This window comes from Prionailurus viverrinus, chromosome D1 (assembly GCF_022837055.1).
Source record: "Prionailurus viverrinus isolate Anna chromosome D1, UM_Priviv_1.0, whole genome shotgun sequence".
Taxonomy (NCBI): domain Eukaryota; kingdom Metazoa; phylum Chordata; class Mammalia; order Carnivora; family Felidae; genus Prionailurus; species Prionailurus viverrinus.
In genome coordinates this window covers 73,667,776-73,694,276 of record NC_062570.1, presented here as the reverse complement: position 1 = coordinate 73,694,276, position 26,501 = coordinate 73,667,776, and the positions used below count along the sequence as shown (strand labels likewise).

Here is a 26,501-nt window from a genome sequence, read left to right as displayed (position 1 = left end):
AGTGGGACTGCTAATAGTACATACCTCATAGAATTGTTATGGGAGTGAGTGAAAGACACATGTAAAAGGCTTCAGTGCCTCATCCATAACAAGGGCTCAAAAAATGTTAACTGTTTTATGCTGTAAATTAGCTATGATGAGACAACTGACCACACAAATGTTAAGGGAGAAATTACACTTCCCCTCGGTGATGAGGTTCTCTGCCTGGTCTTACTTTTACACAGACAGGGGCTACGGCAGACCCTATTACCTGGTCTTTTTGTCTCACCTCACCCCCTGCAGTCCATCTGCCAGGCAGCCCTCAGAGTGGTCCCAGTCAAACGGTTGCAGTCATTTCCTCCCACGTCAAGCACTTTCATTAATCCCCCATCACCTTCTGGGGCCAGGCTAGACCCTGTAGCCAGCCATTTCTGCTTTCCAACCTTGCAGTTTACTGTTCTCTTGCCAGGACCTTGTGCAGCCACCCATCCCCCGGCAGCCTCACTATTCCCTCCTTGCACATAACATTGACCTTCCTACCTCTGAGCTTTGCTTCTGTTATTCCCTTTGCCTGGAATGCCTAGGCCTCATCTCTGCCTGTTGAAATCCATAAAAGTATCTCATGTCACTGTGGTCAAGGCCAAATGATGCCTCCTTGAAGCCTTCCCTGATTCTTCTGAAAAGAGATAGTCCCTTCCCTTCCTCTGTGTTTGTGGGCAACCCAAACTTTTCCCTGTGTTTGTGGCAAACCCACGTTTGTGGTTTCTTAAGATCAGGGACTATATCTGATTCAGCACTGTGGCTGGAACTAAGTGCTGAATGAATGAATAAATGAATGATGAATAGTGTATAGAACAACAGTTGGAAGCCTGCTGTGAGCTTTAACTGGATCAGTGAGAGTTTGTCCCAGGCTACTCCAGAGGTAGGGTTGAGGGGCCAGGAAGCTGCCACTGATGGTCCAAGCTCTAAGCTGCCTGCTGCCTGCACCCACACAGAACCCCAACATTGACTGGTTTGGTTTGTGGTTTAGAAGGGATGAAAACCTACTCAGAGTCAGCCCAGAGTTCTGGGGACAGTGCCTGGCTCCTGGGACTCAGCTTAGCTGTCCTTAAGGCCAGGAGAGGGGCCAGACTCATTAATGAGAAGCTGCTCAGCAGGACCGTTCTTGGAGCCCCACCAAAGTAACCTTCCTCCACCCCCTCCACCTTAAAGGGCTGGTGACAGAATGGGCAGAGCTGGGGGCTTAGCGCCACCTGCTGGCCACATAGAAGACCTACTTGATTAGAAAATCTGGGCCACTGGTCTGAAGCTTTCCCCTCTAAGAGAGACCCCTAGCCTTAAAGCTTAGCTCAGGGAAGAGCTGGAAAGTTCTAGGCATGGAGGAAGTTGCTGGATCAATACTTCCTTGACACCTCTTCTTTAGGGCACAGGCCTAAACTGAACAAGGAAACTCCCCTGAGCTCCACTCTTCCCAGCAGGAACTTCCCAGGTGAATTTGTTTCTGATATTCTGCTTCCAAGACAGCAGGGGGCATCACATGAGAGCAGACAGAGCAACCCAAGCTAGTTCACACCCGTGTGCAGGACTGGCTCTTCTCCAGGCTCCCCAGAAAGGGGAGGAAAGTATCTCGTGTCACTGGGGTCCAGGATTGAGGGAGGCAATGTTCTCTTCTGAGTCTGCAGATGAGGAAACAGGATCAGAAGTAGAGTTAACTTACTAAGATCTTGTATTTGGTAAGTAGCACGCCCAAGATTCGGACTGAGCTCCTTTCCCCCTGCTGCACAGTCCCAGTGACCAGGTGGGCTGCCTTGCTCTAAGTGTCAGATCCACTGCAGGGGACAGATGTCTCTGGACCAAGCACAAGAGGAAAAGCGCAACTCAGAAAGCCCCTGGGGTCTCCCCCCACCCCACCAAGGTCCTGGGATTGACTGATGGCTGGCTCAGCTGTGGTTAAATGACAGCCAGGATCATGTCCAAAACACCAAAGGAGCCAGAGAGACCTCACTGACACTTCCTCTTGCCCTCCATCTTCTCCCTTCTTGCAAGAGGACTGGGGTCCCTACCTTCCAGGCTACCTTCCCCCCCAGTCAGTCAGGTGGCCATGCAAACTGATGGGGGCACATCTGCCATTCATGTCAGTCCCCACCTCACACCAGATGGTATGATAGGTGCCCTAGACTTCAGTCCTTACCTCAACAGGGAGGGAAGCTAAGCCACCCTTTTCCTGTAATGAAATGGAACCGCTAGTCTGAAAAAACTAGCCCACTAGCCATACTGGAAATATTCCCAGGCCTGATGCTTATGAATTTGGCATCTCCAGCCAGTAACCACAAGGCCCACATGTTACTCATGAAGGTGGCCCTCTGGTCCTTCTGCTGGAGAGGACTCACCTAGCTTCTGCAGGACCCACTTATTCTCCCCAGGCGGCAATCTGTGTCCTAAACTTGAGATCCTCCCCAACATCCTTCCCTAGGGAGCTTGTGGTAAGGAGTAGAGTAGGCCAGGCTTCCCACAGCTCTCTGGGTTCACTTCTGAGGTCTCCCCAGTTTCAGGTATCAGATACCCTATGTTGTATGAAGACGTGCAGATGACTTTGGGGAAGAAGACATGAATTCTGCATGTCAAATCATGTTGACCCCAGATCAGGGCAGGTTTAAAGCCCAATAGATCTGTTCCAGCTTGGAAGGAGCTGAGAAAAGACACAGAAATAGGATAATGGGGCTAACATCAGATTTGGGTTCCAGAGAGTGGATATGTTGCATTAGATCTAGATTATTAGCATCCTCTCTGCCATGTCCACCTGCCTGGGGCATTATGTACCTTCATGGAGAGGGAAGAAGGTGCTACCTACACCCTCCCCTATCTCCGCTCTGGGAAGACCCCGCTCTGAAGTGACATGAAAGGTCACTAGACTGACCAGACTGGGTACAAGGAATGCGAACTTAGCCTTTTCCTTGGCTTTGGGTCTTTCCAGGCACTGATGCCAACAGTGGAATGGGTGATACAAAGTACATATGCAACTTACTTCCTTCACTGGGAGAAACAATGGTGTACAGGAGTATGGGTCAACAGTGTCCATAGCCTTCTTCAGCTCACGTTAGTCACATTGCCTCTACTTCATGACAGTGTATGGTTCTTTGCAGCACAATATGTCCCAAACTCCTCCTCCCCAGACCATCAGCACTCAAGGTGAGGCAAACCACACCAGGTAGCACTTTACTTCATTTGATCAATTCGTTATTCACCTAATGCCATCATTATTGGGGAAGGAAGTTACTCCAGAGAATAGTAAATGCAATACAGTTCTGGCTGAGACTTTCATTCTTTTTTGTTAAATTTCTAGTGTGTCTTGATTTCCCATCCATCTTGGAAGTCAAGGAATGAAAACCATCCCATAGTTCTGCCTCCCTTCGTGACTCTTCAGGGCTCTGAAGGTGTAACCAGTATACTCACTTCTGAGTTTAGTAACTCCTTAATGCCTTTTCTTTTTTCTACATCATAGATTCCCTTACAATCAGTAATATCCATTCAACAATCCCCCACATTTTATATCTAATTTTTTATCTTCCTATAAAAGATCCCATTTGTCATTTTCCCACTAATTTTATTTTTTACTTATATTACTTTATTACTCTATTGCAATATCTACAAAATTACAATTTCTTTTACAAAACTGAAAGAACCTCAACTGCCTTACTACTATTCCCAAAGGGTGTCATTGTTTTTGAATCAAGTCTCTTTTGATGATGGTAAACACTTTTGGACTACTTCATTTGCTCCACAGTTCCAACCGTTGCCCTGTTCTTCCTTCCAGATCTCCATTTTATGAGATTCATTAGCTCCTCTAATGATGTATCCTTGAAATAGGCACCAACTACACTGATGCCGCAATCCCCAGTGACGCCACTAGAGGGACTCTAAATCACCCTCAGGTGGGAACTCTGCTATGGGGATTCCATTCTAGTCTTCTCTCTTAGCCAACAGCTTTCCATGTCAGTTATGCCCATGCACTGACTGTGCCCCGCCTGAGTGACCTAAGAACTGTTTTCAGGGTCATTATTTCAACCTTCAATAGAGATGTAAACAGGGCTTCTCTGCCCCACAAAGATCCTGAAATACAACCTCACATCCCTGATAACTACATTCAGAACCACCATTGTACCTTACCCATGACTAACACCTGGCATAAGACCCTCCACACTCCTTTCAACTTCTGTCCTGAATGAGGTGCCCACACACAGATCCATTTGGGAATAGCATCAGTCACTTTGGTTCAGTTACAAAAACTAAGGCAATGGTCAAGCACACTAACCAACAGGTCCTCCCCTAAGAATAGACAAGAACTACCCCCAATGTTTATAGCAGCACTCTCAACAATAGCCAAATTGTGGAAAAAGCCTAAATGTCCATCAACTGATGAATGGATAAAGAAATTGTGGTTTATATACACAATGGAGTACTACGTGGCAATGAGAAATAATGAAATAAGGCCCTTTGTAGCAACGTGGCTGGAACTCGAGAGTGTTATACTAAGTGAAAAAAGCCATACAGAGAAAGACAGACACCATGTTTTCACTCTTATGTGGATCCTGAGAAACTTAACAGAAACATGGGGGAGGGGAAGGAAAAAAAAAGAAAAAAAAAAGAGGTTAGAGTGGGAGAGACAGGCAAAGCATAAGAGATTCTTAAAAACTGAGAACAAACTGAGGGTTGATGGGGGGTGGGAGGGAGGGGGGGTAGGTGATGGGCATTGAAGAGGGCATCTTTTGGGATGAGCACTGGGTGTTGTATGGAAACTAATTTGACAATAAATTTCATATAAAAAAAAAAAAAGAATAGACAAGAACCGTACAGACTAAGCCTCTCCTCTAAACCTAATGTTCCAGCTCATCTTTCACAGCCCAACCCCACCCTGGATCTTCGTTGGTAGTAGGACACATTGATTAAAAACCCGAGCTCTACCCTTTACTAGCCATGAGACCCTAGACAAGTCACTTGTCTCCTCTCAAAGAAAAATTTAGAGATATTAAATTAAAAATGCAGTTCAATAGATTTATTCTTATATTAACATGTACAGGTCAATCTCATTGAACTAAGAAGCAGAATTTGAAATGGATACAGCCCACAGTCCAGAAACACTAAATGTTACTTTTTTTTTATCGGAGTATAATTGACATACAGCATTATATGAGTTTCAGGTGTATGACATGATTCAACAGTTGTATATGTTGCAAAACGATCACCACAATATGTCTAATTAACACCTGTCACTATACATAGTTACAAAAATATTTTTTCTTAAAAGTTTTTCTAAATTTTTTTTAATATATGAAATTTATTGTCAAATTGGTTTTTCTAAATTTTTAAGATTTACTCTTAGTAACTTCCAAATATGCATTACAGTATTATTAACTAAAGGCACCGTGGTGTACATTACACCCGCATGACTTATTTTATAACTAGAAGTTTGTACCTTTTGACCACTTTCATCCGTTTCCTCCATCCCACCCCACCCTGAAAACCACCATTGTGTTCTGTTATTGATGAGCTTGGGTTTTGGTTTTTAGATTGCACATGTGAGATAATACGGTATTTGTCTTTCTCGGTCTGACTTATTTCACTTAGCATAACACCCTCAAGGTGTTTCATGCATATTGTTGCAAATGACAAGATTTCACTCTTTTTGCAAGGGTGAATAAAATTCCAAAATGAATAAATTACATTATATGTTAATATAATTTTATATATATTTTTTACATATATATTATATATTCCATTTATATAAACATATATATTTCATTTTATGTGTGTGTGTGTGCATGTGTGTGTGTGTGTGTGTGTGTGTGTGTGAGACACAGGTATAACATTTTCTTTATCCATTCATCTATTAATGGACACTTGTTCCTATATCTTGGCTATTGTAAATAATACTTCAGTGAACATAGGGGCGCATATATCTTTTAGAGTTAGTGTTTTCATTTTCTTCAAATACCCAGAAGTCGAATTGCTGGGTCATATGGTAGTTCTATTTTCAGATAGAACTGTTCTGTTCTGTTTTCCATTGTGGCTGACCAATTTTCATTCCCACCAATAGTGCACTAGGGCTCCCTTTTCTCCACATCCTCACCAATACTTGTTGTTTCTTGTCTTTCTGATAATAGTCATTCTGACAGGTATGAGTTAATATCTCATTGTGGTTTTGGCTTCCCTGATAATTAGTGATGTTGAGCACCTTTTCATGTATCTGTTGTCTATCTGTATGTCTTCTTTGGAAAGCATTGCTTTCTTTTTCTTGGATGAGCTGATTGGCAGAAGGCTATTAAGGAAGGAAGAATGAACAGTCTGCTCTTGAGCAAACCATTAAAGCCATTAGGAAAAGTAATTTCAGTTACTTATGCATTTGCTGAGAAACCTTGTTTCTGATGTTTCTGTGTAAGAACTTCCAATGTTCTAGTGGTTCCTCCATGTGAATAAGACACGAATGCATCATAATGACAGCACCTCATTTTAATTCCTCAGTCTCTGCTGTATAGGTTTGGGTGTTTTGAGAAGAAGCTTTCAAGACACAGGATAAGGGACATGTTTGGGGTCGTGCCTGCGAAAGATAAAGGGGAGAGGGCACATGAGTATGGGGGTAAAACCTTTAGACCATGATGCAGGTCTCATATCTGTGAAGGTTCGAGGAAGGAGAAGATTGGGTAGCAAGAGCCTCAGACTACAGTGAAACTCTGAGAAAGTGTTAGCCACCCCAACAGGGAACTACAAAGCCTCCTGGCCTTCTCAGCTATTTTCTAGGGCTTCCCAGGGAGAGCATGGCATAAGCTCAAATACTGCAGCAGCTCCCTGAGATGACACAGCTGGAGCATGTTGGCTGAGTACACTCCATAGCAGGGTCTCTCTGCAAAGGGTCTCAGCAGCACATCTCCATAGCAACCATACATTCTAGTCAAAACTCAGCTTCATGAGGAGCTGTATCAGTTAGCTTTTGCTGTGTAACAAGCCAACCCAAAACACAGTGGCTCTGGAGAAAAAAAAAAGTATTTATCTCTCACTCATTTGAGAGTTGGCTCTGTTGAGTACTGATGATCTCAGCCAGATTTGCTCACCTGTCTGGGAGTTGCATGGCCGTCATCTGATTTAGATGATTTAGTGTGGCCTCCAATACAGCAACTAGCCCTAACTTCCAGTGTTGCTCAGCCTGCAGCAGGCTCTGCTTCCAGTGTCTCTCTCACCCCAAACAGGCTCACTTGGATGCATCCTCCTCTTACTAACATCTGAAGCACCAAAGAAAGCAAATGGAAATGCACCAAGTCTCTTGAGGCCTAGACTTAGAAATGGCACTCTTTTACTTTGGTCTCATTCTATTGACCAAAGCAAGTCATAAGGTTGAGCCCAATGTTAAGGAGCAGCCTATAATTGGAGGACACTGCAATATTACATGGCAAAGGACATGGATGTGAGGAAGCGTGAAGGCTTGGAGCCAAAATTGCAAACAAAATTGGAGCAAAATTGCAGAATCCAGGCTAGTCACAAAGGCTTGAGTCTCTTTTTCAAAAAGTATCATCATCAAACGTGAGGTTATCATGAGAGCACCTGGATATCACAAGTCAGAGGAAGGCAAGAAATAGGAGAACAGTACAAATACCACAAGACACATTTGAAAACCACTTTATATCTAGTTGTCTCACTGGCCTAGGTCCCACCCAAAGAATAAATCCCATGAATCGGTTGGCAAATTTTAGATAAACAAATAGCCTTTTTTTCTTTTCTTTTTAACGTTTATTTATTTTTTTTGAGACAGAGAGAGACAGAGCATGAACGGGGGAGGGGCAGAGGGAGAGGGAGACACAGAATCGGAAGCAGGCTCCAGGCTCTGAGCCATCAGCCCAGAGCCCGACGCGGGGCTCGAACTCACAGACCGCGAGATCGTGACCTGAGCTGAAGTCGGATGCTTAACTGACTGAGCCACCCAGGCGCCCCGCCTTTTTTCTTAATTAACTGATTATTCTATTTTTCTTAAGGCACGTATAATAAGACGTATTAGCTACTGCACAGATTCTGCCTTGGCAGGCCCATAAAAAACTAAAGGCAATTTTATTCTGTGGAACCATTTTAAAAAACATATTTACATTGGTCTCTTGGGCCTCTACAGTTTGAGTTGTTTTATTTGATATTTGGGCCATAGTCAGGGAAGAACATGTTTGAAAACATGTTTTAGTTCAGAAACACTTAGGGAGAGTTAGGAATTCCGGGTTAGGGGTGCCTGAGTGGCTCAGTCAGTTGAGCATCTGTCTCTTGGTTTAGGCTCAGGTTGTGATCCCAGGGTCATGGGATCAAACCCCACATCAGGCTCTGTGCCGAGCATGGAACCTGCTTGGAATTCTCCCTCTCTCCCTCTGCCCCTCTCCCCTACTTGCGCCCTCTCTCTAAAATAAAATAGAAATAAAAAAATAAAGAAATTCCTAGTTAAACCAATGAAATCTGGTGGTAGGTTATCTCATCGAGCTATTAACAAAATATCAGCACCTGGGAGAAGGAATTCTCACCTCTGAGCCACAGTTTCTATGTGTGAGAACAACAGTGCAGCCCACACATGGTTCAAAAACCTGGTCTGAACCAAAAGTGTTTGATTCACAATGAGATGTGTACATTACGAAGAGGCAGAGGGGCTTTACACTGCGTCTCCCCAGAGTCACAAAGCACCACATGGAGATCGGAAAAGAAAGTTCATCAGTGCAGCATCAGAAAAGCCACATACCACAAACACACACCAATATCAATCCTAAGAACTCCTCAACGGCATCCACTGGCATTCTAGAATCCCCGAACTCCCAAAGTCAACTCCAAAACATAGGGCTAAACTTTGCCTTGGAGCCTCTTACCTTTTTTAAAAGATAAATAATTAATAAAATCACTGCAAGTGACAAGGAGACTCCAATGTAGAAAAAATTGTTCAAACTCCAAGCTGTCTTCTCAGATTCTGCAGAGGGAAAGAGGAAAAAAACATTAAGAGTTTGAAACCTAAGGGCTGGAGCCAGAGACCACACAACCACTGCTAGGACCTGGGGTTGTATGTCATTTTCCCTGTCCCTGTGACCCTCTGCCACGCGTCTTGGCGTCCTCCATTCCTATCGCACACACCTCCACCCATCAAACAGTGTGTTTAGCACTTGCCAGGAAACACTGCAATACTGAACACTACATAGCACACACACATGCCACGCAATGTTCAAAGCTTCCAAACTACTACACCCTTACTCCTATAGACTGAATATGTGTGCCCCCCCTCCCAATTCATATACTGAAATCCTGATGCGCAGCGTGATGGTATTAGGAGATAGGGTTTGGGGGAGGTGATTAGGTCATGCCGGTAGAGTCCTCGTGAATGGGTTTAGTGCCCTTATGACAGAGGCCCTAGAGAGCTCCCTCATCCCTTCCACCATGTGAGGATACAATAAGAAGTGTGCAACCCAGAAGAGAGTCCTCACCCAACCATGGTGGCACAACCATTGCAAACTTTCAGCCTCTGGAACTGTGAAAGATAAAGATCTGCTGCTTTGAAGCCACCCAGTCTGTGGCAAATTGTTATAGCAACCTGAATGGACTCAGACATACATATGATGCAGACAAACCCCTTATTCGATACACACGAAGCGTGTTTCAATTTCATACTCCCCATGCCCCACACGTACCCTGTACACATCCCTTCACACACCACCCATACACACATTCCTAGCCCTTACTTCCAAGAACCATTCCTCTCTCCCTCCAGGACCATCCCAGTGCCCATCTGGCACACCCAGACCACATCCCACAGGGCTCCTGGTCAGACCCTGCCTTCTTTACCCCTCATAGCTCCAGGCAGATGCAGCTAATCAGAAGGGTCATACCCACCCAGGACCAGAGCTGTGACCGAGGAAGCCAAGATATGTGCTCAATGGACCTCATTCCACCAGCAGGAAGGATTTTATAGTGAGTTGTAGATCTTGAGCTAAGGATCCTTGAGCTAAGGATCTTGAGCTAAGGACCTTGAGCTAAGGATCTTGAGCTAAGGATCCTTGAGCTAAGGAAAGTGCTGGGCTCCTGCAGGACCACTCCACTATGGCCTCCCCATCCTGGGCACAATCCATAAGGCAGAACTGACTCAGCCTCTACCAGCCAACAGTTTGCAGTGGACCTGGGGCCTGAGCAGAAGAGTTGCTGGCAGGGCTGGGTCCCTGGCCCCTGATAGACCCTTATCCTCAGAGGACACGGACAGGATCCTATGCCCACTCTCCTTGTAGCTAGCAAGCTTCACACCCCAAGCCATATAGACCACCCAGGTCACTTAAACTGCCATGGCTAACAAGGAGCCCTATTTTCATCTGAGAACTTTTGTCACCACTCTCCACCTCCTAGACTATCTGCCCTGGCTTAAGAGACCTAGTCTGGACTGCTGACTCTAGGGCTGAGCTATGCCATACCAAGCTTTCTATCTTCCCTACTGGCCCCCAATCTTCCCTTAGGGACTGCCTGGGAACCAAAGTTTTATGTTACCTGACCTCAAGGTGAAGAGTAAGAGAAATGTTCAAGAGGTTGCTTACCTATCACAGTCAAGGTGAAATTGAGCTTCTGAGGGGTAGGCAAGGATTTGTGATATATCACACACTGGTAGATGGTCATATTGTCTTCCAGAGAGGGCTTCAGCATCAAGAAGCTAGTGACATTAAACATACCATTCTCGATGGTGTGATTAGTGATGATGCCTTCAAAAACCTCCTGAGGATCCTTCTGGGATAATTTTTTCCACGTAATAGTAATGTTGTCAAGGTGGAACCCACTTGACATACACAAAATAAGTGTTTCTTGCTTTTCCTTCACTATGGCTTGCTCTGGAAACAAGCTGCTGACTGGAAAAGCTGCCAAGAGAGAAGTCATACTTTGAGGGTAGGTAGGGACTAGATTACTATCAACCCAATGCCCCAGTAACAATCCTAAGATTCAGCAAGCCTTTAGGAAAGGTGAGCATACTGAATGGGATTCTGCTCAGGCTAAATATTCTGGGAATGTTGGTTTCAGTGTCAGCTGATATGCTATGGCTCCCTACTCTCACAGCAATTTTACAGAGCAGAGTTTCTTAAGCTACTTTGCATCCTACATAGACACCTGTAAAAATCTGAGGAAAGGCTTGGAACACTGCTGTGGTAGAGACTGCTAATGGCCAATTTCCAATCTTCAATGACATATCCAAATTAAAGCTACATCTTTCAACCTCCATGTAGCCATATGAACTTAGGGTCTAGTAATTTAGTTGTAATCAGAAGTGATGAGAGCAACTTTCTGGAAGTATCTTTAAATAACAAGGGTATCTTAGAGAAAAGGACTGTGCCAAAAAAAAAATTTTTTTTTGAAAAGAAAAGAAAAGGAAAAAGAAAAGGACTGTGCCCTTCTCTTCCTCTCCCCCTTCCTCCTTCCTGCAGAATGGCTGGAATACCACCTGATGACTAGAGACAGAGAAACCACCTCCAAACTCAAGGTGGAAGCTACCTGTTGAGAATGGCAAAGTGATAAGATAAAAGGAACCTGGGTCCCCTAAGGTCACAAAACTGCCTCACCTGCCTTGGGTTGGCTACAGTTGTGTGAAAGACAATAAACTACCTTTTTTAAAAGTCATCGTTGACTTCTGGTTTCCCTTCTAACATGTGAAGACCCTGGAAGTCGTAACAAGATGAACAAACTGCACATCAACAAGTTTTCTTAGATCCATCAGAGAATTGAGGTGACAAGGCAAACCAGCACCCTGAAAACTAGACAGGCAGATTGAGAGAATCGCGGCCAAGATCATAGCACCGTAAGCAGATACCAGAGCCATAAACCAGTAGAAGCACTTAAGTAGCAACTCTTGACAAATCTCTAAAGGATGAGAGTAAGAAACTCCTGGGGGGGGGGGGGGGGTGGTGCTCAGTCTCATGGTGGCCACCATACTTTCATTGGTTGTACCACCAGGAACACCACCAGGTTCTCACAGTGAAGATTCAAGAAAAAATCCCCTCCTGTTTCAGGGGAGAGGAAAGGTATTTAAAAATATACCCAGTGCAATATCCATAACAAAGGATGCTCTCAAGAGAAAAGACTGCCAGAGCCTTCTCTGACCTGGGGTAAAGATGATTAGCCAACTTTAGCCCCCTCTAGCCTTCAGGTCTCACCTAGGAACACTTCTAAAGGTCACAGCCTAGGGGCTTACAGGTCTCCAAGAATGAGCTTTAATGGTAAGATCCACTGTTTCCCCTCAGCAACACTTCATTACCACAGCAATGGGGCTCCAGGGTGATAACAGTAGAGGAAAACCTAGAGAGCTGCAAGGCACCAAATCTATTCGAGGGAAACTCAAAGAAAACAGGTAGCCAGCAATGAGGACCTGCCCATTCCAGTGGAAAATCCTTACAAGGAGCCTCTTAAAAAATGTATCTTGTGTGGAAAACATGTAGATTAAAAGAATGTACAGTTTTTGTCCCAGCTTATTTCTCCATTTACTGGATGCATTTATGAAAGGCATAGGACTGGTCTTTGTGGGAAGAAACAGAAATCACAAAAGTGATTAGGAGAGCTCAAATCATGGGGTTTGTATGCCAGTTACATTACAAGGATCCTACATATCTCAAAGACCCTAACATTTGTAACATCAAGTACCAGTAGTAAATTATAGAAGTTTTATCATCAATAAACATATTTTACAATAAGAGAGAGAGAGAGAGAGAGAGAGAGAGAGAGAGAGAGAGAGAGAGAGAAGCGCCTGGGTGGCTCAGTCTGTTAAGTGTCTGACTTCAGCTCAGGTCATGATCTCATGGTCTGCAGGTTCCAGCCCCGCATTGGGTTCTGTGCTGACAGCTCAGAGCCTGGTGCCTGCTTCAGATTCCATATCTCCTTCTCTCTCTGCCCCTCCCCAACTCATGCTTTGTCTCTCTGTGTCTCTGAAAAATGAATAAACCTAAAAAAAATTTTTTTTTAAAGAGGGGGAGAGAAAGGTTAAAAAAAAAAAAAAAGGAAGCAAAGAACAAGTTCACCAAATAGAATGGTACATACTAATCCAACTATATACATAATCACTTTAAATGAATGGTCTAAACATATTAATTAAAAGACAGAGACTATCAGAGTGGATAAAAAACAAAAGACTCACCTACATGTTTTCTGTAAGAAACCCACTTTAAATATGAAGACAGGTTTAAACAGATAGGTTTAAATCAAAGGGATTGAGAAAGACACACTATACTAATGCTAACCCAAAGAAAGCTAGAGTAACTGTGAATTTAAAAGAAGCCTTCAGAACAACAACAACAAAATTTTTATTAGGGATAAAAAGAGACATTACTTAGTGAAAAAGGGATCAATTATTCAAGAAGACCTAAAAATCCTCAACTTGTATGCACCTGACAACAGAATGTCAAAATACATGAGGCAAAAACTGAAAGAACTACAAGGACAAATAGACAAATCTGCAATTATAGTTGGAGATTTTAACACTCATCTTTCATTAGTTGATAGACCAGCAAGCAGAAAAGCAGTAAGAAAATAGTTGAAAGGAATAGCACCACCAATCATCTGGACTGAATTAATTAATAGGATACTTTATCCAACAGCAGAATATACATTATTCTCCAGTTCATGTGGAACACTCACCAAGATAAATCACATTCTAGCTCATAGACTACATCTTTAAACATTTTAAAGAATAGAAATCATGCAGGGTATATTCTCAGACCACAATGGAGCTATCCAGATATAAATAAACAGAAGGATGGCTGCAAAAATTCCAAATTACTTGGAGAATAAATCATTTCTATTCTAAATAATATATGGGTCAAAGAAAAAGTCTCAAGAGAAATTTTAAAATATTTTGAACCAAATGAAATTAAAATGAAAATCCTACTTATGAAAATTTGCAAGTGCTACAAAAGAAATGCCTAGAGTGGAGTGTATAATATTGAATACATATTTTACAAAAGAGGAGAAATATATAATCAACTATCTTAATTAATAAGCTTCCACCTTCAGAAGCTAGAGGAAGAAGAGCAGTTTAGCCTAAAACAAGCAGAAGAAAAGAAATGTCAAAATTTAAAACAGAAAACAATGAAACTGAAAACAGGAAATCAATGGGGAAAATCAATGAAACCAAAAACTGTGGCTTTGAAATGATTACTAAAATGATAAGCTTCTAGGATGACTAAGAACAAAACAGAGAAGACATAAAGTACTAATATCATAAATGAAAGAGGGATCACTACTGATGCCATGAACAGACAGATAATAAAGGAACATTATGAGCACCATTATGCCCACATATATAATAACTTGAATAAAATGGACCAATTCCTTGAGAGACAAAAATTACCAAGATTCACACAAGAAAAAATAGATAATTTGAATTGGCCTGCATCTATTAGGGAAATTTAATCAATAATTAATAACCTCAAAAAAATAAAGCACTAGGCCCAAATGGTTTCAATGGTGAATTCTACCAAACATTTAAATTAATAGTGATACCAATTTTTTACAATTCCTTCTAGCAATTAAAGTAGAGGCAACACATCCTAACTCATTCTATAAGCCCAGTAATACAGTAATCCCAAAACCAGATGAAAACATTACAAGAAAGGAAAACTATAGACCAATATGTTTCAGTACACTAAATGCAAAAGTCCTCAACAAAATATTAGCAAATTGAGCCCAACAATGTATAAAAATAATTATACACCACAACTAAGTGGGATTTATTCCAGGTATTCAAGACTGTTTCATCATTCAAGTCAATTAATATAATCCATCACATCAACAGACTAAAGAAGAAAAATTACATGATCATATCAGTTATGCAAAAAAAGGATTTGGCAAAATCCAACACCCATTCATGTTAAAAACTCTCAGGAAACTAGGATGAGGGGAACTTTCTCAACTTGAAAAAGAACATCTACAAAAAACTTACAGCTAACATCACACTTAATGGTGAGAAACTAAAGACAGGAACAAAGCAGGGCTATCTCTTCTGACCACTCCTATTCAATATTGTGATGGAAGTCCTAGCTAGTATAGTAGGGCAAGAGAAGAAAATAAAAGATCTACAGATTAAGAAGGAAGAAATAAAACTGTCTGTTCTCAGACACAAGGTTTATATAGAAAAATCCCCAACACTGGACCAAAAAAATATTTAAACCCTAGAACTAATAAGTGATTACAGCAGCAGCAGACTGCAAGATTCAAGGTTAATATATAAAAGTCAATGGCTTTCTGGAAAGAGCCCAAATGTCCATCAATGGATGAATGGATAAAGAAGATGTGGTATATATACAATGGAGTATTACTCGGCAATCAAAAAGAATGAAATCTTGCCATTTGCAACTACGGGGATGGAACTGGAGGGTACTATGCTAAGTGAAATTAGAGAAAGACAAATATGATATGACTTCACTCATATGAGGACTTTAAGAGACAAAACAAATGAACCTAAGGGAAGGGAAACAAAAATAAGATAAAACAGGGAGGGGGACAAAGCGTAAGAGACTCTTGAATATGGAGAACAAACAGAGGGTTACTGGAGGGGTTGTGGGAGAGGGGATGGGCTAAATGGGTAAGGGGCATTAAGGAATCAACTCCTGAAATCATTGTTGCACTATATGCTAACCAATTTGGATATAAATTTATTTTATTTTATTTTTTTTTTAATTTTTTTTCAACGTTTATTTATTTTTGGGACAGAGAGAGACAGAGCATGAACGGGGGAGGGGCAGAGAGAGAGGGAGACACAGACACGGAAACAGGCTCCAGGCTCCGAGCCATCAGCCCAGAGCCCGACGCGGGGCTCGAACTCCTGGACCGCGAGATCGTGACCTGGCTGAAGTCGGACGCTTAACCAACTGCACCACCCAGGCGCCCCTGGATATAAATTTAAAAAAAAAGGGGCGCCTGGGTGGCACAGTCGGTTAAGCGTCCGACTTCAGCCAGGTCACGATCTCGCAGTCCATGAGTTCGAGCCCCGCGTCGGGCTCTGGGCTGATGGCTCGGAGCCTGGAGCCTGTTTCCGTGTCTGTGTCTCCCTCTCTCTCTGCCCCTCCCCCGTTCATGCTCTGTCTCTCTCTGTCCCAAAGATAAACGTTGAAAAAAAAAAATTAAAAAAAAAAAAGTCAATGGCTTTCTAATACACAAGCAATAAACAATTGGAATTTCAAATTAAAAACCCAATACCATTTAAATTAGTGCCCTGTCTGCCCCCTTAAAATTTCTTTAAACCTAAAAGAAATATTTAGGTTTAAATCTAACAAAATACATACAGAATCTACATGAAGAAAACCAGAAAATTCTGATGAATGAAATCAAAAATCTAAATAAATGAAAGGATATTCTGTGTTCATGGAAAAGAAGAATCAATATTGTTAAGGTGTCAATTCTTCCCACCTTGATCTATAGATTCAATGTAATCAAAAGCCCAGAAAGTACTTTGTGGATTCTGACAAACTGATTCTCAAGTTTATAAGGATAGGCAAAAGGTCCAGAATAGCTCACACAATACTGAAAAGGAACAACAAAATTTGATGACTAACACAATCTTACTTAAAGACTTACTGTAAAACTACAATAATCTATAGAACATGGTATTGGTGAAAGAATAGACAAATAGACCAACAGAACAGAATAGAGAGCCCAGAAAAAGACCCACACAAATGTATTTAACTGATCTTTGACAAAGGAACAGAAGTAATTCAATGGAGAAAAGATAATCTTCAACAAATAGGCTGGAACAACTGGACATCATATGCACAAAGTCTGCACATGGAATCTAGACACGCATTTTATACTTTTCACAAAAATTAACTCAAAATGTATCATAGATCTAAACATAAAACTATAAAATGTCTAGAAAGATAACATAAAAGAAACTCTAGGTGGCCTTGAGTTTGGTGATATGCTTTTAGATACAATGCCAAAAGCATAATCCATGAAAGCAAAAAATCAGTAAGTTGGACTTTACTGAAATTTAGAACTTCTGCTCTGCAAAACACAGTTAAGAAAATGAAAAAACAGGCCATAAACTGGGAGAAAATATTTGCAAAACACATTATCTGATAAAGGATTTGTATCTAAAATATACAGATGACTCAAAAAATAAATAAATAACATAACAGAGGATTCTTAAAACTCAACAACTGGGACACAAAGGACCCAACTGAAAAATGGTCAAAAGATCTAAACAAGTATCTTTCAAAAGAAGATATGCAGAGGACAAAAAAGCAAACAGAAAGATCCTCAACATCACATGTCATTAGGGAATTACAAATTAAAACAACAGATGTGATATCACTACATACTTACTAGAATAGCTAAAATACAAAAAATTAACGATACCAAATGTTGATGAGGATATAGAACAACAGGAACTCTCATTCATGACTGGTAGAAATGCAAAATGATACAGTCACTCTGGAAGAACTGGCAGTTTCTTACAAGTTTAAACATCGTCTTAACATATGATCCAGCAATCACACTCTTGGGTATTAACCCAATTGAGATGAAAAATTATGTCTACACAAAAACCTGCACCTGAATGTTTATGGCAGCTTTATTCCTAATTGCCAAAAACTGGAAACAATCAAGATATTTTTCAATAGGTGAATGGATAAACAAACTATGGCACATCCATACAATGGAATATTATTCAGTGATAAAAATAAATGAGCTATCAAGCCACCAAAATAACAAACAACAACAAAAAAAAGACATGGAGGAATCTTGAATGTATATTGTTATGTGAAGGAAGCCCATCTGAAAAGGCTTCATACTGATGATTCCAATTCAATTATATAATATTGTAGAAAAGGCAAAATTATAGGGACAGTAAAAAGATTAGTGGTGTAAGGGGTCCAGGGGGAGGGGCAAATAGGTGAAGCAGAGGCAGTGAAAACTATTCTGTGATACTGTAACATATATGTCAAACTCACAGAACTAGAAACACACAGAGTGAATCTTAAAGTATGCAAATTTTAAATAAACCATTTAAAAGTTCAAGGAATCCCCCAAAAGAGAGAAGATACACTGTAACAACAAATCTAAGTGTACTACAAATGTACGAAAGAGCCTCGCTGCAAGGGACAGAAGAAAGGTGCTGACCTATGGAACTTCTGAAATAAATGGAGTCTACAAGAACAAAGGCAAGATGAATTGCAAATACTACCCTGGGTGATAATGTTGTTTCTCATGGGGGTACAAGTTAACAGTTCTGATATGGCTGTAGACATATACTAGAATTAAACAATTAAGTAAATAGACGAGAGGACGATGGGAGCCAGGTTTCTTACTGCTGGAGTGGGTTTCACAAATATGCAAAAGAAGGAGGCTAGAATGATTCATATGGTAATAGATTAAAGTTAGGGACATCATTAAGAACTACTATATTAAAATAAATATAGACACAGATGGTTAAAAATAGAAATTCTTACAGATTTTTGTATATACACAGATTAGTATACATACACATATTTATTTGCTCTGTCAGTTCAGAGGGCCCAGAAGCAATGATATCCCAGTGGGGACAAGCATATCTAGTGCCCGCATTTTGGTTTCTAACATATTTTCCAATCAAAAGAACCAGAGAGAATTCCTTGAATAATTGGCTGATTCTAGGAATGGGACAAGAAATACACAAGATGATCCTGGAGCATCTTCTAGTGCCAGAAAGTAAGGAAGTGCTTAGATCAAAACAAAACCCCACAATGATGAGAGTATGTCAAAGAGACACAAGAGTCAACTGAAAATGCTCCCAATGGCCAAAGCAGGAACAATTTGAGCAATAAAATAAAGTTGTATGAAATTATAACCTAAAGTACAAAATAAATATCCTGAGTCCAAACTGACATCAATAAATTTAGATTAATAAGTGAGGGAGAAGAGAGAAATCTCTTGTGCAGAAGAATCCCAAATAAATTGTGTAACTACTCCACTCTAAAGGAGGGGGAGCATAATTTACCACAGCTTAAATGTGCGCTGCATAGAGTGACTTCCTTTCAAAGACTATAAGATGACAAAGAGGAGAGGAGAGTAGCTTTATAGGGGAAAAACCAGACAAATACTAAAGCTAGATGATTAAGGTCAACACCAAGAGTCATAAATCATTCAAAGAAATGGGATGGGATGAAAATGGCACTTTACCTCTGTGATCTTCCTCCCCCAAAACCATAACTCCAGTGAATTATGAGAAAAATAGCAGGGAAATGCCAATAGAGCGGCATCCTATGATATACCTGACCATTACTCCTCAGAATATCAAGGTTGCCAAAACAAGGAAAAGTCTGTGAAACTGAGAAACTGTGACAGTAAAGAGGAGCCTAAGGACACATAACAACTAAATGTATTGTGGTATTTTGGATGGGATCCTGGAACAGAAAAAAAGACATCAGATTAAAAGTTAAGGAAATCTGGGGGCGCCTGGGTGGCGCAGTCGGTTAAGCGTCCGACTTCAGCCAGGTCACGATCTCGTGGTCCATGAGTTCGAGCCCCGCGTCGGGCTCTGGGCTGATGGCTCAGAGCCTGGAGCCTGTTTCCGATTCTGTGTCTCCCTCTCTCTCTGCCCCTCCCCCGTTCATGCTCTGTCTCTCTCTGTCCCAAAAATAAATAAATGTTGAAAAAAAAAAATTAAAAAAAAAAAAGTTAAGGAAATCTGAATAAACTATGGACTTTAATTAATAATAATAATTATCAATATTGGCTCATTATTTGTAACAAATATACCATACTAATGCAAGATGTTAATAATAGGGAAAGTGGTGTGCAGAGATGGGAGTGATATGAAAACTCTGTACTATCTTTGCAATTTTTCTGTCAATCTAAAGCTATTCTAACAAATAAAACCTATTAATTTTTTAAATGCTTTTATTTTAAGCTTTCTGTCAGTTGCAGAGGAAATGAATCCTAACTTAACATTCTCATCCCCCAAACTAATATGTACAAAATATTAAAAGTCCTAAGTACAATTTTGGGAAGGCTCATAGACGCTGTCCCCCTTTTATAGGCTGAATTGTGGCCTCTCAAAATTCATATGCTGAAGTCCTAACCCCAGTGCCTCGGACTGTGACTATATTTGGAAATAGGGTCTTTATTTAGGTAACTCAGTTACAATGAGATCATTAGGTTGGGCCCTAGACTAATATGACCAATGCACTTGCAAGAAGGAAAGAGTAGGACACACATGCACAGAGGGAAGAATACTGAAGACAGGGAGAAGATGGCCATCTACAAGCCAAGCAAAAAGCCCTCAGAAAAAAACAACCCCACGGATACCTTCATTTCAGACTGCTAGACTCCAGGGTTGTGAGAAAATAAATTTCTGTCATTTAAGCCACCTGTCAGTGGTATTTTGTTACGGCAAACCCCAGCAAACAAATACACCCCCCAAAGCTCATCTACATATGATCAGACCAATCATAACAGAGGAGAGCTCAAAGAGGTGTTTGGTGGACAGTGTGGCTGTTGCTGCAAGTCTTCACTGGGCACCTACCTCACACCAGCACCCAGCTGGGCATGTTCATGCATTATGTTACGTAATCCTCAGAACATCATGAGACAGGTGTGATTTATCACCCCATTTTGTGCAGGGGAAAATTCAGGTCCAAAAATGTTAAGTGACTGGCCCAATCACCCAGTTTGGAAGCAGCAAAGCTAAAACAGGATTCAGGGGCGCCTGGGTGGCTCAGTCGGTTGAGCGGCCGACTTCGGGTCAGGTCATGATCTCGTGGTCCATGAGTTCGAGCCCCACGTCGGGCTCTGTGTTGACAGCTCAGAGCCTGGAGCCTGTTTCGGATTCTCTCCCTCTCTCTGACCCTCCCCTGTTCATGCTCTGTCTCTCTCTGTCTCAAAAATAAATAAACGTTTAAAAAAAAAAATAAGGGGCGCCTGGGTGGCGCAGTTGGTTAAGCGTCCGACTTCAGCCAGGTCACGATCTCGCGGTCCGTGAGTTCGAGCCCCGCGTCAGGCTCTGGGCTGATGGCTCAGAGCCTGGAGCCTGTTTCCGATTCTGTGTCTCCCTCTCTCACTGCCCCTCCCCCGTTCATGCTCTGTCTCTCTCTGTCCCAAAAATAAATAAACGTTGAAAAAAAAATTAAAAAAAAAAATAAAATAAAACAGGATTCAGATCTATGGAACCCAGCATCTCACTCCTTTCCCGGCTACCTTTCAGAGACACCTCTGCAGTAAACACTCACCATCCATACACTAAGTAAATCATATCATAACTTATATAGCTGTCTTTCACTGAGCACTTACAGTGGGCCATACATTATACTAAGCATGTTACCTGAATTTTTCATAGACTCTTCCCCACAATAAACTTCCTAGGCAGGTACTATTACATTTGTGCAGAAAGAGGTTCTATGTGGTTAATAGAGGTTCTACGTGATTAGTAACTTGCCCAACACTGTTCGGCTGTCAAACCCATCTGTCTGACTCATAGGCATGTTCTAAACCTCTGCTCCATCTGGCCCAGCCACAACTCCACCCCAAGCCTCAGTACCACGGAAACCACAGGGCCCTGCCCCCAGGGAACTCACCCACAACCTCCAGCTTGACTTGTCCCACTGCTTTGTGAGGGGTGATCACCACCTCACATCGGTACTCTCCTGCTTCCCTCAGCTGGATCCCTGGCAGCTGCAGTGAGGCATTCCCACTCTCCAAACTCTTAAGAGGCACCATGGCTCCAGGTCGACCTGTCATTTGTTGGCCTCCAAAAAACTCAAATAGCTTAACTTCTGTTGCAGACCCTGGATTCTTCCAAAACCAGGTGACACCCATAATGGTTATGTTTGGGGAGGGGTCACCACACACTTGGCAGAAAATAGTGGCATTGTCATTCAGGAGCACAGTCTGAGTTGTCCCTGCCATCTTCACATGCAGGGAACCTGTGGCAATAAGAGAATTCAGTTATGGGAGACTGTTGGAAAAAAACATAGGCCTGATACTCTCAAACACTACCACATAAATGGAAACAAATCCCTTTTTTTGTGAGGGGCAGGGGGTGTTTCAGGTACAGACGCTCTTAGTTCACGGCCCTGCATTAACCCACGTAAGAGTGTTCAACTTGGTTCTTCTTTTTCAAGATTGTTTTCAATATTCTATGTCCCTTGCAATTTCAGAGGAATTTTAGAATCAGTTTATCAATTTCTACAAAGAACTCAGCCGAGATTCTAACATGAATTGCACTGAATGTGTAGCAATTTGGGGAGTACTGCCATCTTAATAATGTTGTCTTCCAATCCATAAATGTGTTTTGGGGATGTACTATGGAATGAATGTTTGTGTCCCTCCAAATTTCACACAGTTGAAGCCTAACCCCCAGTGTGATGGTACTTGGAGGTGGGGCCTTTGGGAGGTAATTAGGTCACAAAGGTGAAGCCCTCGTAAATGGGATTAGTGTCCTAATAAGAGACAGGCAGAGAGATCTCTTTCTCAGCACCAGGGGATAAAGTAAGAAGGTATTCCTCTACAAGTCAGGAAGAGGCCCCTCACCAGGACCCAATTCAGTCAGCACCTAGATGGTGGACTTCCCAGCCTCCAGAACTGTGAGAAATAAATCTCTGTTGTTTAAGTCACTTAGTCTAAGGTATTTGTTAGGCGGCCTAAAAAAACTTAGGATGGGATAATTTTTCCATTTCACTTTAGATCTTCTTTAAAAATTTTCAACAGCAAATATTCCTGCTGTTCTCATTTTGTAAATAATCAAGACAGGCTAAACATTTGCTATATTAAGATCATGCATGTCTCCCCAAACTTAGTTCTTTCCCTGGATCTGGTTTTATCAATGCTGGTGATTCATATGATGCATCTTATGTGGGAAATATCTGTAAGTCTAGGTATCCTTGAGAAATGATAGCAAAGCTAGTGTAATCACTTTTAAAGATAACAATTGATAATTTGATGATTACCAGTTGCCATTAAATGAATTATAAAACTAAAAAAAACAGGGGCGCCTGGGTGGCGCAGTCGGTTAAGCGTCCAACTTCAGCCAGGTCACGATCTCACGGTCGGCGAGTTCGAGCCCCGCGTCGGGCTCTGGGCTGATGGCTCAGAGCCTGGAGCCTGTTTCCGAGTCTGTGTCTCCCTCTCTCTCTGCCCCTCCCCCGTTCATGCTCTGTCTCTCTCTGTCCCAAAAATAAATAAATGTTGAAAAAAAAATTAAAAAAAAAAAACATATAGTTTTCAGAGTAAAAGTTTTGTGCTCCTGTTGTTAAACTTATTCCTAAGTATTTTATTCTTTCTGATGGATTCATAAGTAGAACTTTTCTCTTAATTTTATTTTTGGATTGCTCATTGCAAGTATATAGAAATACTATTTATTATTTTGTATTTCCATCTCCCTCCCACAACAGGCACCCGTTCTAAGATGTTTAATGCTTACATTTTTGTTCTCTTTAAAACTGCCTTGTTTTGTTTCTCAAACTTATGAAAATGCTATGGAGTTACATGTTACTGTTTCTGCTTCTGGCACTGTTTCAAGATCCTCTCACTGCTATGTGTACGGCTAGTCCATTGGTTGAAGTTGTTGACAAGTTCTCTATATGCAAATCCACATTTGGCTCATGTACAGCCCCAAGGATGGACACTCAGATGGTCTCCGAAATTCCCACATCCCTAACCATCCACCCACCACCACTTGGCACAGCCTGGCCTACTCTGGCCAGTCTAGTAAGCGTCAAGTGATATTTTACTGTGTTAACTTCTATTCTATGATTAGTAATGAGTTTAAACATCTCTTCATATGGCTTTCAGCCTTCTGGTGTCCTGTTCGATAATTAGACAGAAACATCCATCAGTGTCCCTCCCCCCCCCCCACCAAAAAAAAAGTAAAAGAGAAGGTTTGAATATCACCACGAGGTTAAAACGTTCCCCTCACTCTCTGCAGACTTTTCAGTAAAGTGAAGATACCTCCCGGACAACACATGGGATAAGCAAGTGGGGTGGTTTTTTTTCACTTCCTCCCCCTTTCCCTTCTCAGCTGTAGCAAAATGATGCAAGCGGCTCTGAAATTCACAGAGCATTCAGAGCATAGAATCAAAGGAGGCCCCCCTCCCCAGGTTTCTACAAGGGCCGACTCTGCACACAGTAGCCGACAGTACAGTAATGAATGAGTAAACGAACTCGAAATTTCGGAGGAGAGCTCCCGGAGCTCGTTAGAGCCCGGAGCGGCTGCGGATCTCGGACGGGACGGGACCGGACGGGACTCCTGCTGTCGCGGACCGGTGAGGGGGCTGCCGTGCGGCCAGCACCCCATCCTGCCTACGCATCCCACCCTGCCTCCACCCTCACACACCTCCGCCTACCTCACACACCCAGCCGCCCCCCCCCACCCCCCTCTCTCCGGGCGCAGCGGGCCTACTTGCGCTGGGCGGCGAATGCCACAGGAACAGAAGTAGAGGCAGAGACACATGAAGGTGCAGGAGAGGCAGCTTGCAGCCCCGCGACACACGGCCTTCCGACCCGTGAGCCATGTCCACTGCCACGTGCGATCTGGCTGCGCCCACTTGCTCAAAGGACCGGCTGGAGCCTGGGTCCGCCTACTAAGCTGTCTCCAGAAGCTTCCCCTACGTAAGTCAACCCGCCCTCAGCAACAGAGACACTGAGTGGGCGGGACTGCAGGGAGCCCGCGAGCCCGCGAAAGGGCTTAAGTAAAGGCGAGCCCGCACCTCCTAGGCCTATGAGTCCCTTCCGCTTGTCTGCGAAGTGGGTCTGGCTGGCTGCTCTCTTTACGTTGAACACTTGTAAGGAGCCATGTGCCCGGCTACAGCCCCGCCATGGCGCAGGAGAGCCGGGGGAACCCAGCCTTGGGCGGCAGAGGTTACCGCCTTGGGCGGGGAGGTGTCTTACGGCGGGGGCTTCAGGTCAGCCTCTGGTTCACTTTGTTTTGTTTCTGTTTTGTTTTTTTTTTTAATGTTTATTTACTTTGAGAAAGAGAAAAAACACAAGCAGGGGAGGGGCAGAGAGATAGGGAGACACAGAATCTGAAGCAGGCTCCAGGCGCCGAGCTGTCAGTGCAGAGCTCCTTGCAGGGGACTGGAACCCACCGACCATGAGACCATGACCTGAGCTGAAGTCCCAGGCTTCACGGACTGAGCCACCTCAGGAGCCCAGGTTCACTTTGTAAAGTGAAGCTGGGCGCCCCCTCCGTGTGGTGGAAGTTAACTAACTCAGTGCCAGAGTGTGGGTAGGGTTGCCACAGGGTGACTGCCCTTACCATCCATAAAATAAACTTACATTACTTTATTAAAAAAAAAAAAAAAAAAAAAAAAAAAGCTTAAGTTTCTTAAACTGAAAGCCAAATTTATATCCAGCATCTGAAGGCAGCCCTTAATTTCCCATCCCCTTACTAACCAAAAAGTGGCTTCTGACTTTGTCCAGCAAAACCTGTTCATTCAGTGATCACTAAGTTTTACCACCTCCATAGCAGTTTTTAAATCGGTTTTAACTACAAAGTTCAGAACACAAGTAGCAGTGCTATAGTAAGATGCCCAGCACCTTGCATTCCAGTAGTCTCACTGATCCTACCTAGTTTTTCCCTCACATCACTAAAAGTAATGTATGCAATCTATAGAAAATCACAGGCCGACCTGCACTCAACTGCCAGCTGCATCATCACTGATTGTGTGACAGACAGTGGGCAAGTTACCTTGGTTTCCACTTCCCTAAAAGTGAGATAGTAAAATCTTCCCTGCAGGGCTGTTGTAAGAATTACAGGATCAGGCAGGGTGTGAATGTAAGACTTAGTGGTACTGTCAGTAACTAAGTAGATATTTACATTCTCACTCACCTGCAGAACAGCATGCATAGTGAAAAGAGCACAGAACTGGGAGGTGAGCAGGGTGCCCACGCTGATACCAACTAGCTAAGTGAAGGTCACAGTTTCTGGGCCACAGTTTTAACAAGTAAGAGATCTACAAGGTTAGATCCAGCTATGGAATTCTAAAATCCCAAATTACACCTTTTCTCAACTGCTACCTCCTCCAGGGAGTCTTAACCTGGGGAGAAGGCCTCTTGTGATATTACTGACATCATTAAATAACTTCTTCCGAAGGAAGTTATCTGATGAATCCCTAAACTTGCCCAATAAACCACTCTGCAAACCACTGGGATTTCCACTTCAATGCTATCACTGGAAGCAGGGGCTGGATACTGCTGGAATGCTGGAAAAGGAATGCTGGAAAAGGAATTCCCTCATTGGTACATGATCTCTAAGGCCCTAAGACTCTATGACTCTATAAAATAGTGTTTTGCAAAGAATCCATTCTTTCAACACTGCCAAGTTTACCTTTTTCCCCAGAAAATCACCACAAATATTACATGTTTTTCTGATTTTACATTTAATATACTTAAAAACAAAGCTATACAAATGATGACTAGAATAATATATTCCGACAAATATTGCACTGGGAGAATTTTTACAACGTATCATTAAAAAACAAACTCAAATACAACAAACTTGTATAGTCTTTGTGTCTTCCTGATTACCAAAT

At 42.4% G+C, this 26,501-nt stretch overlaps 1 protein-coding gene and 1 non-coding gene across 3 annotated transcripts; one reads left to right on the top strand and one right to left on the bottom strand.

The window, feature by feature from the left end:
* Window positions 1-1,520: 1,520 nt before the first annotated feature.
* NCR3LG1 (natural killer cell cytotoxicity receptor 3 ligand 1) lies at window positions 1,521-24,508 on the bottom strand. Of its 2 annotated transcripts, XM_047878999.1 has the most exons (6): window positions 24,371-24,508; window positions 21,549-21,896; window positions 10,563-10,877; window positions 8,862-8,959; window positions 6,481-6,574; window positions 1,521-1,655 (listed from the first exon to the last, which is right to left on the bottom strand). In XM_047878999.1, exons 1-5 carry the CDS (start codon window positions 24,480-24,482, stop codon window positions 6,482-6,484), a joined length of 966 nt encoding a protein of 321 aa, XP_047734955.1. In that variant the 5' UTR covers window positions 24,483-24,508; the 3' UTR covers window positions 1,521-1,655; window position 6,481. The 2 variants fall into 2 exon arrangements, with proteins under 2 accessions (XP_047734955.1, XP_047734954.1); XM_047878998.1 differs by lacking the exon at window positions 1,521-1,655 and having other exon boundaries at window positions 6,469-6,574.
* LOC125147278 (small nucleolar RNA SNORA72) lies at window positions 22,678-22,810 on the top strand. The gene has a single exon (XR_007145109.1). It is a non-coding gene; the product is annotated as a small nucleolar RNA SNORA72 (small nucleolar RNA).
* Window positions 24,509-26,501: the final 1,993 nt, after the last annotated feature.

Bases quoted from the DNA above. Each gene is read 5' to 3' on its own strand.
- NCR3LG1 (XM_047878999.1), bottom strand. From the start codon at position 24,482: ATGGCTCACGGGTCGGAAGGCCGTGTGTCGCGGGGCTGCAAGCTGCCT. The intron at 21,897-24,370 runs GTAGGCCCGCTG...TTATTGCCACAG, and splicing joins GCATTCGCCGCCCAGCGCAA to GTTCCCTGCATGTGAAGATG. The intron at 10,878-21,548 runs GTGAGTTCCCTG...CTCTCTTGGCAG, and splicing joins AGTCAAGCTGGAGGTTGTGG to CTTTTCCAGTCAGCAGCTTG.